The sequence below is a fragment of the Plectropomus leopardus genome, chromosome 1 (assembly GCF_026936395.1).
Source record: "Plectropomus leopardus strain MGB_pleo_1.0 chromosome 1, ASM2693639v1, whole genome shotgun sequence".
NCBI classification, from domain to species: domain Eukaryota; kingdom Metazoa; phylum Chordata; class Actinopteri; order Perciformes; family Serranidae; genus Plectropomus; species Plectropomus leopardus.
The window spans coordinates 4,149,545-4,169,195 of NC_142176.1; the positions used below are offsets into that span (position 1 = coordinate 4,149,545).

The following is a 19,651-nucleotide window of genomic DNA, read 5'->3' on the forward strand; positions in this document are numbered from 1 at the left end:
AAGTTTAATCAAAACTGAGACTTTCAGCATCAAATACAGCAAGTTCCCAGCAACTTTTTTTATTAAGTCAAGTGAAAATTTTAATAAAAAACGAATAAATAACTCCCTGAGGTTTTACAAAGTAAAAGTTCCTCCCATGCTGACGCTTTCTTTGTACTTTTTAATGAAGTCATTTCATCTGCAATCATTAAAATAAAACATAGATACAGATCATTGACAAAATGTCAAATATCGGCCCCGATAATCGGCCAGGCCAGTAATCTGTCAGCCCTGACAATGAGGATCGACTCGCATTAGAGGAACTGCAGTTCTGGGTACTATTCTGTTGGCTTCATTTTTCGATGGATAAAAACAGGTGGATTGAATGTACTTAGTCACGCAGAGGTATATAATACATAGAGTACAGTAGAGCAAAGATTTATGGGATTTTCGGGATATCCGTGTGTGTCAGAAGCACATCAATGCAGCAGCTGCATATGAGGCTTTTGTGGAGGCAGATGCTTAATGTTTTAAACCCGCATTACACAGCAGCATCCAATTAGTACTGACACGCCTCTCTGGTCGGCTGCCCTGCCTGTTCAGAGCAGGCGAAGTCATGACAAGCTGTGAGGTGAACATAATTGGCACTTTGCTGTCGCAGTCAGGGTGCTGCAGGAAAATAGGCCTTTGTGTAGTCTCACTCAGTGATAAAACACACACACATCCCGTTTTTAACGCGGTGACTTACCTCATGTTTTACCTCATGTTCACAGTTTGTTTTTTAGTCATGGCGTCAGTCGTCTCCACGCTCCTTTCACATGACTGTCGTAAATAAAAGTTTTGCTATTTTCAATTTTAACACAAATGTATCCAAATATTTCACAGACCCAAAACAAACCGCGTCGGCTCTGTCAGTCAGAAGAGAGCTGCTTTGTGATGTGTGAGATAACCGTGAGTGCTTGTGGCTGCGAGTGTGTGTTTGTAGTGTATGCATACAATCATCTGATACGAGGCTGGAGACGGAGTGTCTTGTCTGTCTGTGGCCCAGCTGTCCAGGGACGTGTTTGTGGGTGAGCGTGGGAGTGCAAGTTTGTGTGTGTGTGTGTGTGTGTGTTTATCCCCACCGTTATCTGTGACAGATAGTTATGAGCAGACAGACTGACGCTTTCCCAAGTGTTCGCCTTGGGGCAGACTGGGGAGAGGCATGAGGGTGTGTGTGTGTGTGTGTGTGTGTGTGTGTGTGTGTGTGTGTGTGTGTGTGTGAGAGAGAGAGAGAGAAAGGGGAGGAGATGAGCGTCTGAAATGCTCTGTTTCATCCCAAACTCTTCCACTTTTGGTTTTCGTGCTTGTTCCGTCATTGTTTACTTCCTTTTTTTATCCAGGTTCTCTGTCAGTGTCAGCGGCCATCACTGCAGAAATATTTATTTTCACATGTCATTCAGTCTCACATCCTGTTATTAAAATAGTTTTTCTCTCTGAAAGGACCAAGCACATTTTCTAAAATATATGCCTGCTTTAGAAATAGTGTCATGTTGAGAAAAATGCTTAAATGCTCTCCGAGAGTTAGATGAGAAGATCAATATCACTTCATTTTCTTGGAGTTAAATAAGAAGCTACAGCCAGCAGCTCTTTAGCTCAGCTGGGTTGCAGCGGTAAACCGGTTTCAAGGTATTTCATGGTATGAGAATTAATGGTTATCATAAGTAATAATTGTATTTATATATGGTATTGGAAAAAAATGCAGCTGGACGGAGAATCTCACTTTTTATATTCGAAAGAGAGTTTATTTACACATGCTTTAATTTTTAAAAATGGTTTTAAGTTTCAGTTGTAGTAGTAAAATGTTTGTTTAACCAAAGAAAACTGAGTTTTTATTCATGTAGTCATTGTAATTAATGATAATAATTCTGTAATATCGTAAAACTGCCAAATATTCTGAGGAATTTATCATATCATGAAAATGTCATATCCTTGCAGCCTTAAGCTCAGTCACTGACACATTACATCTTATTTGTTAAATCTGAAATCTAAAATGAAGTAAATAAACAACAATTCACCATTTTTGGGCACAGATAAATGAGCGAATGCAAGCAAGTGACTATATTCTGCCAGGAAATATTGTGCTGAAAATATTTGTTCTGATTTAAGTTTCTTATATTTTTTAGGGCTCCTGAAGTTCAGATTGTTTCTGATTCAGAGTCTCCCAGCAACGGATATGATCCCTCACCGGCCTCTCACCACTCAACACGTGCAATAGTGTTTGTAGGTGAGTCATTTCACACGGGAACACTGTCAGATGCTTTCAAAAAAAATTTTTTTTAATTATTTTGATGACATTTTTTTGATTCATTAGTAGAAAGCTTTGGCAGAGAATGGATTTTACTTTGTATGGGTGTGTCTATTTTTTTTCTATTTAATAAGCATATAACAGTATATATTACGTATTGTTTGGCAATATTGTATCAATACATAGACACCAAGTATAAATTTGTTTAGTTATGTATCTTATTAACATTGTAAATACAATACATTATACATTTTGCTACGAGGAGAACTGTTAGCTGTCGCGAACTACAACGAGCGAGAAAAGCGTGACTGCTGTGGATGTGGCGTCTGTCTCAGGTCAGGATGCGCTCAGTACAGCGTAGGAGGAAAAATAGATCTGCTCGTACTTAAAATCCTAAAACCGAGTCTGCATAATATGAGTTTATATTGAAGCTGTGTTTGCATCAAATCTTTGAGGTCACACAAAGTGATGTTATTCAATGTGATATTGAGGAATTTATTTATTTTTTGCCATATCTCTCACCAGTCATTCTTGACATTTATATTTTTCATCTGCCTGAATATTACTATTATTATCATGTGTGTGTGCGTGTGTGTGTGTGTGTGTGTGTGTGTGTGTGTGTGTGTGTGTGTGTGTGTGCCATTATGGAGAATATATGCAGTTGTGTGTCACAGTAATAGGATAAGAATATGGGCTGAGGTCACAGACAATGTGATAGAAGGATTACCAGGATGAGAGGAGCAGAAATGGAGGAGGAAAGGGTAGAAGGTCGTGTGTGTGTGTGTGTGTGTGTGTGTGTGTGTGTGTGTGTGTGTGTGTGTGTGTGTGTGTGTGTGTGAGAGAGTGAGAGAGAGAGTGTGAGACAGAGAGAGGCAGTGTTTGTTGGAAGGTGTTACAGGGTGAAACTGGGTTAGTAAAGCTCAATTCCTCATACAGTAAAGCCTGCTATCAATCATGCACAGACACCCACAGCCACGCTGTAAAATGCCAAAAGGATTGGCAGTGGCCACAGTTTCATTATTGTTGGAACAAGGAAATTCAATCAGCCGATCAAAGAATCATCTGAGTCACTTTGATTTTTCACTGGCTCTTGTCCTCTCTTCGTCTGTTTGGGCTTTTGTCTTTTCTCTCCCCATCTGTCTTTGTTTTCTCACATTGTCTTTCTTTCTTTTGTTTTTTGTTTATTTTTTTTCCAAATCTTTTTATTGGGGTTTTCAAAGTTAACATACAACTGAAAATGACACAGAAGGGAAAATAGAATTTCTAATACCAATGTATGGAAAACATTGGTCAACGAAATAAAATATATAAGTAAATATAAGTTGTCATACATGTTTAGCATCGCAGACAAGTTTACAATGTATATTTTTCACAGATAAAAGTATGACATGATGCACCTGTTGGTAGGAGCGGGCTCCCTCGGGCATGATGCAGCAGGCCCTAAGAGCTGTTATTGCATCACATAACTCTTCAAAACTTGAGCGGATCATCCGGAAGTTTTGGATCCACATTTGCTCTGTGAAATCGTAGAATGTCACCTCTCAAAAATCCCTCATACATGGCTGCTCCCATGTAAGTGGGTGGCTTTTCCATTATTGCTCACATAAAACACCTATGTGGCCTTGGATTGTAAATAATGGCGGTTAGTGCAGTGGCTGCAATACAAATAAACCTGCTAATGTTTCTGGACATCCATCGCCATGGTTACTGGAATGTTATCGCCAGAGGAGAAGTCGCATAACATCACTTAGTAGAAACACAGTCATCTCGCAATTGTGTATTATCGACATTTCGAAAATATTGCTCAAATTTTGCGCAAATCTGTAATGGAAACCTGCCCCATGTCTGAGGTTCAAGTTGTGGGTGTTGAGCATGAACAGGAGGGGGCCGAGCACACAGCCCTGGGGGGCTCCTCATGTTCAGTACTGGAGTGAAGGAGGTGTGACCTCCAGTCCAGTAACCAGACGCAGCGTGTAGAAGTCAAGCCCAGAGTTTGCCGTCAGTTTCATGAGGGCGATTGTATTGAATTTTGAGCTGATATCGGCAGACAGCGTTCAGATGTAGGTGTTGTTATTTTCAAGATGTGTGAGGGCTGAGTGGAGGGCGTCCACTCTGGCAGCAGGAGAAGAGTCCACAGGTTAACAAGCACTCAGTGAACTCTCTGACTCTTGTACATGAATCTGGCGAGCCCCAGAGTTCCCAAGTGGTATCTTGTGTGTACTTCCACACACAAGCTGCAGTTTAGTATGTACAGGAGGTGTCGAGGGCACCAGAGCTGGAAAACAAGCAGCCGAGTCGAGTGAAACTTTTCTACACAAGGCATTGAAAGTAAATAACTTTTGTGAGCTTTATTATGAATATTCATGCTCTCTAGAGTATTAATAGATTGTTTTTGGTCACATTCTGACCTTCACCACAGCCATTAGGTCAAAATTTCCACTTGTACATAATAAGTAACAAAAAGTATTGGTCAGATAGCCGTGAAATATAAGTGCAGACAGTCTGCAGAAAACTGCTTCGTAAAAAAGAAGATGTCTATAGTTTCATTGAGCACCGGCATCCAATACTCAGATTTGGTCGTTGTTAGGATCATGAGCCCGGTTCAGACTGAAGACTCGTGACAAAATGAGTTGAAACTTGCAATGTGCCCGTCTGCAACGTTGTAAAAACCAGCCAGTTCACACCAGTGCAACCGGTTGAGACAGTGTATCATTTCTATGCAACAACTTTCTGCACTTTCATTATGATCTCCAACTTTTCAGGCTTATTTTTTGACTGAGTATTATTTGACGTTTCTTAAGATATGAATGAATATAGTGTTTGTGAGATACTGACCACAGTTGCATTTTTGGTAATAATGAAATGTCAAAAAAACAAAAACAAAATGAGCATCAGATAGACTGCATTCATAATAAATACGCCACAATGGTATAAATAACCAGCATCAGTTAATTTAATTTGTCATGTTAAATAAGCATCAACTGGCAGCTGACTTTGAATTTTTGATTGGTTTTATCCACATTACATGATATGGATTGGGGATAACCACGCCCCAATCGACCCAGCTTCAGGAAACTGTGAAAATACAATAATGACAATATTTCAAATTTGATGTCATTTTTATGCTTTTCATTATACATATAGCTCCTAAATTATATATTAAGAATGTTTTTGGTCATTTGGGTTCCAGAGGCTTCAAAGTCTGTGTGACCAAAAAGGATTTGACCTTTAGTGTAGAATTTGTGAATGAAAACCACGAAGTAAACAAAACAGCAGGTTAACATTTGAGGATAAAAGCGGCTCCTGTGCATGTCAGAATGTATCCATGGGCTCACCGATACGAGGTAGACACCTTTTCTCAAAAGGAATGAAGGAGTAAGAGATGAATAAAAGAAAGAAAAAGGAATGTGTAGGTAAAAGGGAAGAAAACAGTGAGGAAAGAAGAGAGGAGACGGGCGTGGAGGAATAGGGGCTGATTGCCTGACTGATTTCATGAGTCACTTCTCTGCAGGAGCGAGGCTGGAGAGAGACAGGTGGCTGTGTGTGAGTGTGTGTCCCCATGGCTCACTGTGATGTCTGTCTGTGTGTGTGTGTGTGTGTCTCTAATCTTATTAGTGTGCGTGTGTGTGTCTGTGTGTGTCGAGGCGTACTGAGATACTGACCAGATGTGATCTTTGATGTTCAAAAGTGTCAACCTGAGAAGGAAAATACTTGGGAGAGGATAAAGGTCATAACACACAAACACACAGAGACTACCACATATGTGTGTGTGTGTGTGTGTGTGTGTGTTTGTGTGTGCTTGTCTGTTGGAAATTTCCCGGACATAGTTGCAGGTTTGGACACACAAACAGCCGACTTACACATACACAGCTTTGAACAGTCAGCCGGTTCTTTTGCAGCTCTCGCCCTCAAATATTTGTGGTTTGAAACGCTCTACAAACCCAGAATCACTACTTTTGTATGTTTCATATCAATGTTTCCGAAGCAACGTAATTTATGAGATGAGGTCATCATTCAGAGGTGGAGGGAACAGCGGATGACATGACACCTTGGTGAAACACCTGCCAAGCTGCGCAAAAAACGTTTGTTTTTTTTACTGAGACATCGCTGTGTTTTTGGCGGGGATACTTCCCCAAAAAGCGGTCGTTTTTCACAGAGACACTGCTGCGTTTACTGCTAGTAGAGTGCTACAAAAAACAGCTGTTTTTATGCTTCTGTGCCAGCGACAGCCGAGGCTGGAGGCATTATGTTTTTTTGAGTTGTGGCTCCATACATCCGACACATTCTTGTGTATACGATATCGCAAGAATTTCTTCAAATTTGGCACAAATGGTCGAGGAGAGGACAGGACGAACTGATCTTATAGTGGTTAATATAGTAAAATGTACAAATTCCAAGGCAAGAGCCCAGAATGACAATTAATTACAATGTTTGTTTTTTATACTTTGATGGCTGTGGGATAAAAAAATTCAGTTTGAATGGGTTTCAATGACGCATTTTTTGCACTCAGCAGTATGAATGTAACAATTTTGTTCACACAGTGTATTTTAGACTTATTGTGAGCTGAGCTGGAAATTCCAAGATTAAACAAAAATACACAGTCGTGCCAAAATGTATGCCATTTGCATGAACACAAAATTATTTTGAAAAATAAGAATGAAAAGCACGTAAAATGCACCAAAATAGAGCCATTAAAATATTACTATGTGCACTTGTAAGAAGTCTTACCACTGACAGTATTACTTGTGATAGAAGCTGTCACCTCCTTCACTCATCAAGCAGAGCGTCACAGCTGATTTCACACCGACGTACAGATGTTTAACACTTGTGTCGTTGTGGATGAGAGGAGTTTGAAGTGTGGCTGTTGTTGTTGTTCGGGGCCGCTGGCCTGTCAGCGAATAGACTGTGAGCACTCCATTGATTCAGTGTCATCACACACAAACACACACAGGAAGAGATCAATGAGGGCGCATCAGCGAATCGATGTCGTGCCCTTGTTATGAATTAGATCCTGCCTTGACACCTCGATGCCTTTTGTGTGCGTTCGATAACTGATCATGATTCGAGCAGATGAATGAATGACCCGTCGAGTCTGATGGTGCAGTTTAACCCCGTTTGACAGTAATTAAAGCTATGTGATGCAAGACTGTCTGTTTTAAAACACGCTGACGGTAAAAGCCAAGCTCAGATTCCTCGTTATATTTGAGTATTTTAGGTGCTTTGTTCCTTGAACGCCTGCAGCTTACAGTCTGACACCTGGTTGCTGCCTTTTTGCTGCATGATGTTTTCAGCTGTTTCTTTTTTTATTTTTTTTTGTATCTTTTTTGTCTTTCCTAGTTTTTTTTTGTATTATATTATTTCAATACCCTGTTTTATGACCAAGGGCTCAGAGAGGTTTCTTAAAAGGCAAAGTTTGAGTGTTTCCAATCAGCAAATAAGTTCATTTTGGCTGCATGTCCTCAGAGTCTGTTTTTAAAATCATCACTTAAATGAAGTGGCCAGATTGTTAGTTCTTTTTTCTTTTCTTTTTTTTTGCTCCTTCTTCTTTTTTATTCCTTCTTCAGTTTCTTGTTGTGGTTTCTTCTGTTTCTTCTTTTCTTTCACTTTTTCTTTTGTTTCTTTTTTGATTTTCTTCTGTTTGCTCCTTTTCCTGCTTTTTCTTTTTCTGTTGGTCCGTCTGTTTGCTTCTCTTGTCTTTTTTCTTCTGTTTGCTCCTCTTTACTTTTTACTTTGTCTGTTCTTTTTTTTAGCTTGTCTTTTCTTCATTTTCTTCTTTTTTCTTCTTAGTTTTCTGTCTTTTCTTTTGTTCCTTTTTACAGTTTCATTTAATAATTGAAGTAAACATAATTTTTGTCTTGAATGAAAATATTTCAGGGTTCAACATTTTTATTTGTCACATGGTCATGCAAAATGTGCAATAAAATACAGGGTGGCAACTACACTATCATTAGAATCTGAGTAAAATGCAGAATTTGGAAATTAAGGATAAAATTCAAAGATGATAAAACAATAATATATATGTAACTGAATCATTGTAAACCTGTATTGTAAAGCTTTTTTTTTTCATTTAAATGAAATGTTTAAATTTAATGCACCCAGGGCCTGCTGGTTAGTGTGATATCGGGTAGAGTATCTTAATAATGACAAATAATGACAGCCCTGGACTTTCATGACTTTCGTATGTCATTGTGGTAAAATACTGAATAGCAGTATAAGAGCTAGGGGAAGGATTTTTTGGGGAGAAAAGCACTGAATGTATTTGGTCCTTCTGGTCATAGTGCTGCTTATCCGAGCTCGGTCATTATGACTCTTTTATGTCGATACTGAAGCTCATTGGTTTCATCTCAGTGGACTTAATGGCACATCATCAAACCTGAGTTATGATAGCCTCGTCAGTGGATGGTTGAGCTCTGTATGGGACACAGACTGAAACAGAAATACTAAAGAAAACGTAATAAATGCAGTGATCTAGTTTCATGAGCTCATAATCTCGATAGACTTTAAAATGATACAAAATCAAGCACCCATGTCAGGGTCGTCGCCTTTGTCTTTCTCCACCGTCTCCTCAAAGCTTCAGTCCTGTGTGGTGAGGAAAAACGTGCTCGAAAACAACCCGTTATATCAGGAAAGAAAAGCCCAAAAGATTGTTTTGATATCAAAATTAGGATTCAGTGAAAGCATTTAGCTTTAAGCTGTTCAGGATTAAAGTTTTAGTCGGCAACTGTGACTGTCAGACAGACGAGAGAAAGGACGACTGTCGCCGGAGAATCTGTGTGTGTCACTACACCCTGAGGAAGCAGCTGCACGATGGTGTAGTTTTAATGTTTTTAGCGCGCTGAAATAATGGACTTTTATATTCTCAAAACTGTCTTGGGTACCTGGATCTGGATCATTTATGCCTTTTTTTATGAAATAAAATTATTTGCCTTTTTCTGGTAAATAAGCACTCTAAATTAGGGGTCAACAGATTATCGGCCTGGCTGATTATCGGGCTGATATTTGGCATTTTGCAAATTATCTCTATCTGTGTTTTTATTTGAGTCATTGCAGATAAAATGATTCATTAAAAAGTGCAAAGAAAGTATCTGCATGGGAAGAACTTTTACTTTGTAAAACCTTAGGGAACTTTTTTAATTCATTCACTTTTGTATTCAAATTTCACTGAACCTTTTTTTTAAATTGCAGGGAACTTTCTGTATATGACAGAAATGTTTTCATTTTATTGTTAATGCATATCAGTTCCAAATATTGGTTATCGGTCTCATTAAATACTAATAATCATTATCTGCATCTTTATCTGTATGGGTATCCCTAAAGCAAAAAAAAACCCAATATTTGTTGACCTGATTGAACTGAGAAAGCTGCACTCTTCTTCCTTCTTGTTGTTGCTTCTACTTCTTATTCCCACGTATCGATGATGATGTTGTCAGTGCTTCTTCCTCTTCCTCCTCTTGATGTCGTTGCCTCCTCTTTGTCTACCTCTTACAGATGAAATATATGGGTTAGGGAGTGAGTTTTGTGTGAGTTTTGAGACTTAAAGTGATAACACAGTTGGTTATGTGGTGTTTGGAGGCATATATAGGCATCATTAACTGCTACTGAAATAACTGACCGGATCGTTTTAACAGCCAGCATTGATTTGAATGATTTATTTTTATGTGAAATGTGAAATCACCCACAGGGGAAACAGCAAATTTATGTGATGATTTTGTTGTTTTGTCACTACGATGGACCCCTTTCACACAACATGAAGTCATTTTATCCATTTTTATCATAAAAATGTTAATTAGAGAAGCTCTGTATCACAATTTAATATTTTTCCCAAATCATCCCTTGTACCTGATGAATGAAAAATGAAGAGTGGGATCAAAAAGAGGCTTTTATTCTTTTAAGTGTGGCTAGGCGCCTGGATGAGACACGGAGCGATGCGTCCTGCTGTTTCTTTATAATTCATCCAAATTTTGATTAAACCTGAAACTAACACAAAGTAGTCTGTAGAGGTCTAAAAAAAGTCACTTTCCACCTCTGCAAATGTCCGACAGCCCAACCAAGCTCCAGCGCGGAAATGTCCGACAGCCAGCGAAACAAAGACTGAAACCAAAATTAACCTTATGATGTCTTCATATCTCACTTAGGAGTCAAAGGGAACCTTTGAGCTTGACAGAAATAGTGATTTGATGAATATCGTGATATATATCGATATCGACTGATATGAAAAGAATATTGTGATAAGACTTTTTTCCATATCGCCCAGCCCTACTTTTAAGCAATACGCTTAAGTATTTATGGCGAACAGAGTAATGTCCACAAACGATTGTTGTCATGACTTGTTCATGTGTTAATTAATGAATAGCACACACTGAACACAACACATCCAGAACAGAGTGTGTATTTTAAGGTGGTGCAATCGAACACCTCCATTAGGACAGAGATTACTGTTGTGTTTACACATTCATATGAACATGTGTTTGTTTTACTCATTGACATCTGTGTGTGTGTGTGTGTGTGTGTGTGTGTGTGTCTGTGTGTGTGTGTGTGTGTATTTGCATGATTGTGTGCTGTTCTATTTAGTCCAATTCTGTGTGTTTGCTTAATGTTTAATAGTCTTTGTGCCGGAGCCACTTAGCTAAACCAACATTGCCATAATGATAAGCCTCTCCCCATCTCGCCTTTTGCCAGCATTCTCTGTGTGTGTGTGTGTGTGTGTGTGTGTGTGTGTGTGTGTGTGTGTGTGTGTGTGTGTGTGTGTGTGTGTGTGCGTGTGTATTAATGATCCCCTTGTTAAAGTTTAATGTCTCTGTTCCACTGTTGTCAGGGAGATTTACCACTGAGCCCTATGGGAAATGTCTGCCCCACTGCTCCTCGCCTGATGGCAAACACACACTCCCCCACAAACAAACACACACATATACACACTGGGGTTGCACATGAGCATCTGCATGCACAGGATGCATAAATGGCCGTATAAGTCACGTCACCTCTTGTATATCAGTTTCATTACCGCAAGCGAGTCAATGAAGACGGCAAGTGTCCCTGCTCTCTGGAGGGGAAACATGTTTCTGTGTGTGTGTGTGTGTGTGTGTGTGTGTGTGTGTGTGTGTGTGTGTGTGTGTGTGTGTGTGTGTGTGTGTGTGTGTGTGTGTGTGTCTGCTGTACTTCACACATGGATTACTCCGGCACTAGGTCAAGTGCGTTGTTGTCTCCTCATTCCTGTGTGTCTTTGTGCTTGAGCCACTCCATCCACAGACAGAAGCAGTGTATTTTTATATACTGAAGACTACCAGCTCTCTGCTGTATCAGCTGAATGTGGTGTCACAGTTTATTTAGACTAAGACTGTGATCTTAACTCAGAATAAAAAGCCTCATGTCTGAGGGTGAAAGCAGACGATATAGTTAACATGTATCGTTAATTTTAATTCTTGTCATTTCAGTTTTTTCACTGTTTGCTAAAGTAGGGTTGTTTTTGGTGTGGTTATCCACGATCCATTTCACGTAATATGGATAAAGCCAGTCAAAAATTCAAAGTCAGGTGTCAGTTGATGCCAATTTAACATGACAAATTAAAATCCCTCAAAGCTCCTTTCAATGGGGTGCGTTCAGAAACACTCACTCACACTCACACTCACACTCACAAACTGGACCGTCCGTAAATTCGGAGCACTGTTGGACTGAACTGATCAGTTATCCAAAGCAACACAGTCTGTGAGTGTCAGAGCGACTCTGGGAACTCTGTGTGGGGAGACGGAGCAGCGAGGCAACGAACGGAGTGAATGTGTGATGAACTTAACTGTTTGTTGATTCATGGAGAAACAGAAACGCTCCGTGGCTTCGAACAGCAGCTCTCTCATTTTAGTGCAGAGCATCAGATTGGATTTACGAACGCAGCCAGAGTTCAAAGGGCTGGAACAGATAGAGCTGCACCACGCCGACCCCGCTTTGCTCCATGGCTGTCGTCATGGAGACGAGAGACAGTTGGCAATGGTTGGGATCCAGGGAGGTGTCAATCAAAACGTTATCTGCCCACACGGTCTGGAGAAATGCTGTTAATATACATTACTCACATTCGAGTGTGTACATCGAGTGAACTCTGTAATCGCTGCTTCTGTCCATACTGATCATGGAGAAATTCCTTCACTGTAAGAAATGCTTTGAGCCAGTATGTAGGGCTGCATAATTTATCAAATTATTGTCGAAAAGTGTAATATCCAAATCCCAGGAGATGCAATTACTTTTGATCAAGGTAAAATGTGTCACAGTATACAAATAAACATTGTGGTATGAGAGAGGTGTCCCGGCGTACGAATAGAGTCCACTCATGAAGTAACATGCTTCGTACAGAACCCAGCAAAAATCACATCATCATCATCATCATCATCATCATCATCATCATCATCATCATCATCATTTTCAGTTCAACTTTTAGTGAACTTTGACTTCTGAAGTCACAACCTCAACCAATAGTAGAAGAGCATAAAGGAAACATTCGACAGAGATCATGCAGTAAGGTTCCCGTTTTGTATCGGCCCTGCTTTTTTAAACAGAACTAAATGACAGCTGCATTATTGTGCTTCAGTGTGTGATTATACACTGCATCACACAAGCAAAGGAGGCGTGACGTTTAACTCACGAGCATCCCATCGAGCATGACAAAAAACGCAGAAATCAGCAGTGATTTCTAAACAACAACAAAGACATGACATGTCAGTCACAATCGTTTACCGTCTCTGTTATATGGCAGCCGATCTCGTCCTCTATTCAGAGGGTAAGGAGCTCCTGAATGTCATTATTTTCCTAATTTGCGGACATTTATGATCGCTGTTCTTCCTTGAATTAGCTGCTATGCTGACAGCATGTGGGTCACACACATAAACACGTCATCAAAACATCACACTCGTGCTGCCCAAGGTCACATCTTTTCAGCTTTACCTTTTAAACAGACCTTGAGACCTCAGGGCTCTTACTACCTCCATTCCTGGCGACATCACTCTGCCCCCCTATCCATGATATATCATATATATCATATACAGGACAGCGAGGCGGCATAACAGCGTGATATTGGACATTTGACATTTACGGATAGTGTAAATGCAGCTATTGATTGTTGCTGTGTTTGACCAGCTGATTCTGCACGATAAATACAAACTGCCCCACATGAGAGATGCTGCCTGGCCTGCAGCGAGTTGGGAGACAGACATGAAAATGTAAGAAAATGGAAAATGTACCAATACCACCGAGGCTGCCCACATTCAGCGTGAATGTCGCCTCTGCAGACAATGGTCACTGGTGTGTATTCGCTCATGTGTGACCGCTCCATAAATCAACCTCTGACCTCTTCTGTATCCAGAAAGGCAGCCCCCCGGCGGCATTATAGTGACGCTGCTCCTGCATAAGTGTCAAAAGGAGGAATAGTGATGAGATGGTGTTGAAATAGGACAAAAGGCTGCATTAAATTGCGTGGAAGTGCAGAATTTCTGACTGACACCTCGCTTCACACATTTGATTTTCGACATAAAACAAGGATGTATGCGGCTTCAGCGTATGAGGACAAATGAGGACCGGGTCCGTGTTTGCACAGAGGTGTTGAAACTGTAACATTGTGTCTACAGCAGCGTTGCATCATAACAAATGCTGAAAGGAAAGGATGAAGAGATCAGGGTGTTTGAAATGGAAATTTAACTCGATGGAAGCAGGGAATAAACAGTGTGGCATCATGGGTAAGCGGGCTCTGATTAGAGAACAGATTAAACCTCATACATTTTTATTTCCCGGATACCGTACCCGCTAATAGAGGCTGCCTCCTGTGATATCCTTTGTACAGCTTTATGCCATAGTACTACACACTCACAAGCTCACACGTGTGCTAAATTACTCAAATACACACAAACAAAGAAAGGTTAATGTAAACAGACATACTGTACGTGAGAGCACGACGTCACAAGCAGCCATCCCACAAACTTGCCCTCAGTAATGGTGCGCGCCACCAGCATGAATAATGCACGATAATGTTGGGCTCCTCACTCTTCAATGAATAATATATCTACTGTATATATCCATCTCTGCCTCTCTCTCTAACTGTCTCTTTGTCTGCATGTTTCTTAGAGATGCCGCAGAGGGAGACGAGGAAAGACCCGTCTGGTAAAGAGTGAATAAAAATAAAAAAAACACAAGAAGGAGAGAAACAAATCCAACAGAGGACAAAAAAAAGAAAAGAGGAGGAGGAGAAAAAGGAGGGTGTGCACGATGTGAAGAGCTCCATGAAAGTGGAGTTGAGGATAAACAGAAAAAGGAAGAAAAATACACACAAGAGAAAGACGGGACTGAAAGTGAAAGAGGGGAAGCCACACGGGACGCTGGGAGCTTTGGAGACGTAGGAAGGGAAAGCGAGGGACTGGTCGAGGGAGGGACGAAACATCTGGATGGTCTCCACAGAGACGGCCAGCAGGTTACCCCCCCTCCGAAGATGGCCTCCAACTTCAATGACATCGTCAAGCAGGGCTACGTACGCATGCGCAGCCGCAAGCTGGGGGTGAGTGTTACAATGTGTGTGTGTGTGTGTGTGTGTGTGTGTGTGTGTGTGTGTGTGTGTGTGTGTGTGTGTGTGTGTGTGTGTGTGTGTGTGTGTGTGTGCACACGCGCGCTCCCTTTGTTCCATTCATGTTTTATCGCACCCATCACAGAAGGACACATTTAACGGGCTATTCATTGTTTTCAAAAGACTCCTTTGATTTGTGTCTGCTCCTGCAGTGTGACGGAGGCCACTGATCTGTCGCGTGTAATTCTTTGTAGCAGAGTGATCAGACTTTTTATTCTGATAACTGTCATACGTTACCAACAGTCAAAGGCAGTCCCCATTGACATCTATTATATTTATTAGGGGTCCGATATTGTTTTTTAGGGCCAATAGTGATTCAGATTATTAATAGTTAATGCGACCGATAACCGATATGTGGAACTGATATACATTTACAATAAAAATAAAAAAAATTGTCAATATTTAGAATTTTAAAAATAACAAACCAAACACAAAACTTTGTTTAAATGCAAATGTTTGATCCGAACTGAAACTTTCAACATCATATACAGCAAGTTCCCTGCAACTTTTTTTTTAAAGTCAAGTGAAAATTTAAATAGAAAATGAATAAATAAAAATAGCTCTCTGAGGTTTTGCAAAGTAAATGTTCCTCCCATGCTGACACTTTCTTTGTACTTTGTAATTAATTAATTTTACCAGTGATCATTGAAATAAAACGCTGATACAGATTATTGGCAAAATAACGGCTCCAATAATCAGCCCGGCCGATTACCGGTCGACTCCTAATATTTATATTTCAGCCATTATGTGCAGCAAAAACTCCACTATTTTAAAACACTCATTGTTGTCCACTAGAGGTCAACTAATTGTGTGTGTGTTTTTTTAAAGGCTGATATAATATCAATAGTTTGGAGCAAATAGCTAATAAATTGGCCGATGTCCCTCCAGTTCCCAAAATTTTGACAGTGTCGTAAATGAACTGAACATCTAAGTCAAAGTAATAAACAACTAAATAATATATAAATCTGGAAGTGAAGAATAATAAATAAATGATTCTGGAACTGAACATCACACTTACCATAAATAATTTAGGTGAGAGAGATTTTTATCTTTTTAGCTGTTAATTTTTTTACCGTGACAGTATCCAACGTTTTGTTAAACATGAAAAGGTTTGAAAGTTGGTACGTTATTAGCTCTGTGTAAAAGAGTATTCCACTGATTTATGGCTACAAAATGAGTGAGTTTTAAGAAGGCTCAGAAAACAAAGCATGAAAAAGAGGATATACATTAAATAAAAACAGATAAATAAAATTGCATTGTACAAATCATACCTCCCTATCACCCAAAAGCTTTGGGTTTTTGGGAGTATTTCATCATTTCTGTTAACACCAAATTCGCAAGTCTTTTACCAGAGTATCTAAAAAAAAGGGTCTCCAAGTTTGTTTTTTAAAAATCATCAACTTTACACTTAAATCTGCGTGTAAGATACTGCATTGGCAAGAGGTCAAACATCAGTTTATGTCATCCGAGGATAGTTGGTGGTGTGTCATTGATCCATCTAAATAATATATTTTTCTGAACAGCAAATGTAGGGATACTAAAGAAAGGCCAGGCAGCTTTATTTGATTAGAACATTTTGTACAACAGGGCAAAAAAAACATGAAAACCTTATAAACGATACAGATTTACAATGAAAGAGATAAGATATACAAGGTAATATCTATTACTAAATGATTGAAAAAAATCACTATTAAAAATAACAAAAGTAAAAAAATGTAAACAACCTTCTTCGCTTGCCCAGGTTTTGACAAATGAAACCAAAAATATTTTCTCTGAATTTGGAGTGAACCGACCCTTTAAAATAAAATAACAATGAACAGAAGTAGGATAATGATATTGTTGTCTTGAAACAAGGCTGAATACAGCCTCAGTCCACTAGACATCAAAATAGTCTTTAAACAGTTTGATTTATTTCAGCTGCAGGCAGATTTGTTTTAGCAGGATGGTTCTGTTGGCTTGTAAAAGCTAAGCTTTTAATATTTAGTACGTTCTGAAATGACCTTTTGATGTGCATGCTGTATGACCTCTTGTTATACACTCTGAATGTCTCCACAATCTGCTCTGTGTACATTTCTGCCCGTGGCTCGAGCTGCATGGGGAATGCTAATTTCTCCGAGCATGAGTCACATTCGGATGGCGTAGGCAGCGGAATTCAACTTCGCATGACTCATATTATGGAAACGAACACAAATCAATTTCAGCCAGGTTCTGTTCAACAGCTCACTTCAAATAATGGTCTCCTCTGCTATCGCCGCCTGCACAGCCGAGCGAACGGCGCTGTTTAGCTCTCTGAGGGGACTGATGGCATTCCCATTCCTGCAGGAACTGACTGCTTAGGATATTACCAAAATAAAGTTTCTTTTCAGAAGTTTTAGCTCGGTTAATGGCTTATGTAAAGAAAAAATGTGGCCTGTGGGAAATAATGTTTTTTGCCTTTTAGTGCTCGACCTACACTGACCACTCTGTTTATTCTGAAAGTGGCTTGTGTACTAACGTGTGCAAGAGAAAGAGAGAATGCGTGTGTGTGTTTTTAACCTTGCTTTTGCTGACTGATTCAAACCGTATCACTGGAATAGCTACAAGAAGTTAGTGTAAGTGTGTGTGTGTGTGTGTGTGTGTGTGTGTGTGTGTGTGTGTGTGTGTGTGTGTGTGTGTGCAGTGGTAGTTTGTCAGTGTCTGTCTCCTTGATCCAGTGTGAAATATAGAAGGTAGTAGAAGGCAGAAGGTAGATTTATTAGTCATTTTTTCAACAAAGTTTGAAAAATGAAATTACATTTGTCCTCGATCCTGCTACAGTTGAAGGATGAGTTGATTAAAATCAGCAGCTACCATGAAGATTCCGTACGGTTGTTTCGACATGTTGCTGCTGGTGGCATCGTTCAATTCCTGCAGTGCATTTTTTTAAACATGCATCGGAGTCTTGTGTCCTGTCGGCTCTGAACAAGGTCCGCCCATCTAGTGCAACGGTTTGATCCAGGATGTTAGGGGTTAACCATGTCTCTGTGAAGATGTGTGCAGCAGTCTCTGATTACCTGTTGCTAAGTGGGCCTCAATCACATCTTATCCACTTTATTCTCCTGAGATCGGACATTACACAGAAGACAGCTTGGTAGAGGAACAGCTCTCGGTCCAAGTCGGGTCAGCCTCGCCCTGATGCTGGCTCTCCTTCCTCTCTTCATCTTTCGGTTTTGTTTCTCCCCTCTGGTCTGACTGGCAGTCTGCAAACCCCACACAACTTTTCCTGATGTTTTAGATGTGCGTCTCTGTCGTCGAAAAATCGTGCTTCTGCAGAAGGGGCCATGGAGTTGAAAAAATAGAAAAATGTAGCAAAAAATAGCAAAGATTTGAGGAGCTACTGGCTGCTGCATCTACATGCACTGCCGTCGTCATATCCAGTATCTCAACAGCTATTAATGGACTGCCATTAAGCTTCTTACACTCATTTATTTTCTCCAGGAAAGGAATCCTTATGATTTTGGGGACTCAGCGTGAAGGTCATTTTTATGTAACCACACTTGCAATAGCAGAGGCTGAAGGCATTATGTTTTCAGGTTGTCCGTCCATACGTCTGGCACATTATTGTGAATGCGATAAATCTCTCAAGAACGCCTCAACAATGAGCTGGTTGGATTTTGGTGGTCACAGATCAAGGCCCCTCTTACCTTATTCTTATGAACACAATATTTCTTGAGGGAATTTTTTTTTCAAATTTAGCACAAATGTTCAAATGGACTCAAGGATGAGCTGCTTTGGTTTTGGTGGTCACAGGTCAAGGTGACTTTTCTTTTGTCTCATTCTTGTGAAAGCAATATCTCAAGAACACGTTGAAGGCATTACTTGACACTCACTCTGACTCAACAGTGAGCTGATTAGAATCTGATGGTTGAAGGTCAAAGGTCAAGGTCACGGTGACCTCATAAAACATGTTTGGAGCCATACCTCAGAAACCTTGGGTGCCCACATTGAAACTGTGCTGATTTTATAGATCTTCTGTGCTGCCGGAGGGAAGATGTGTTTGAAGCCTCCATGTTTTCACAGACATGGATGTAAAGTGTGAAACTTCAGACCACTGCGTGGAGTGTGGCAGTGGTTCCAGTTTCTTACAGCAACACTATGAAGCTCACAATCATGGTTTTAAAAGAAAGCCTTGACCTCTGATATTGGTTGCCGTGAACGGTTGCACAGGTATTCCAGGTCGCCAGAGAATGAGTTTTAATGACTGTATTGAATGTTTACAAACCATTTTGTATTGTATTGAAAGACGCTTTTGTATTCGAGACAATGAACCTCATACAAAAACCACTCTAAACCACTCCAAAAGATTCATGCTTAAGAGGAGCATATGAGTGATTTAAGAGAACCTGCTGCATAGACCAATTTTCTTCTATTTTAAATTTTAGATTTGGCTGTCTGAGTGCAGCTCTGCAAAAGAGATATAGCAATTTTTCTCCTTTTTTTGGCCACAAATGGAGCACAGCAGGTGGCCTTTCATAGCAATTTATAGGTGTAATTATGCTGTTGATGAACCTACTAAGTAACAAGTAGTATTTATCAAGTTAAGGGAGCATGTTTGTTATAATGTTTACAGTTTCAAGAAATCAAACTTTATTTTTGAAACTGTTTATGTATTCATGGACTTTCCAGCCCTCATTTGTGATTGAAAGTTGAGGTGCTGAACTAAAAAGAAAAAACATCACCTCCAGCTCTCTCTTTGAGGCAACATTGCAGGCCACGGCCGGGAGCCTTGCTCTTTATGAAGTCGTGGAGCTTTCAGAGCTTTCCAGCTCTGGGAC

General features: G+C 40.0%; 1 protein-coding gene across 1 annotated transcript in view; it reads left to right on the forward strand.

Moving 5' to 3' along the window:
- The window catches only part of dok4 (docking protein 4), a 78,844-nt gene that overhangs the window by 21,765 nt on the left and 37,428 nt on the right, over positions 1–19,651 (forward strand). Inside the window, exons 2-3 of the mRNA XM_088084632.1 lie at positions 2,145–2,245; positions 14,366–14,792. Of these exons, the coding sequence (XP_087940758.1) occupies positions 14,727–14,792 (66 nt within the window). The 5' untranslated portion in view covers positions 2,145–2,245; positions 14,366–14,726. The remainder of the gene's footprint in view (positions 1–2,144; positions 2,246–14,365; positions 14,793–19,651) is intronic.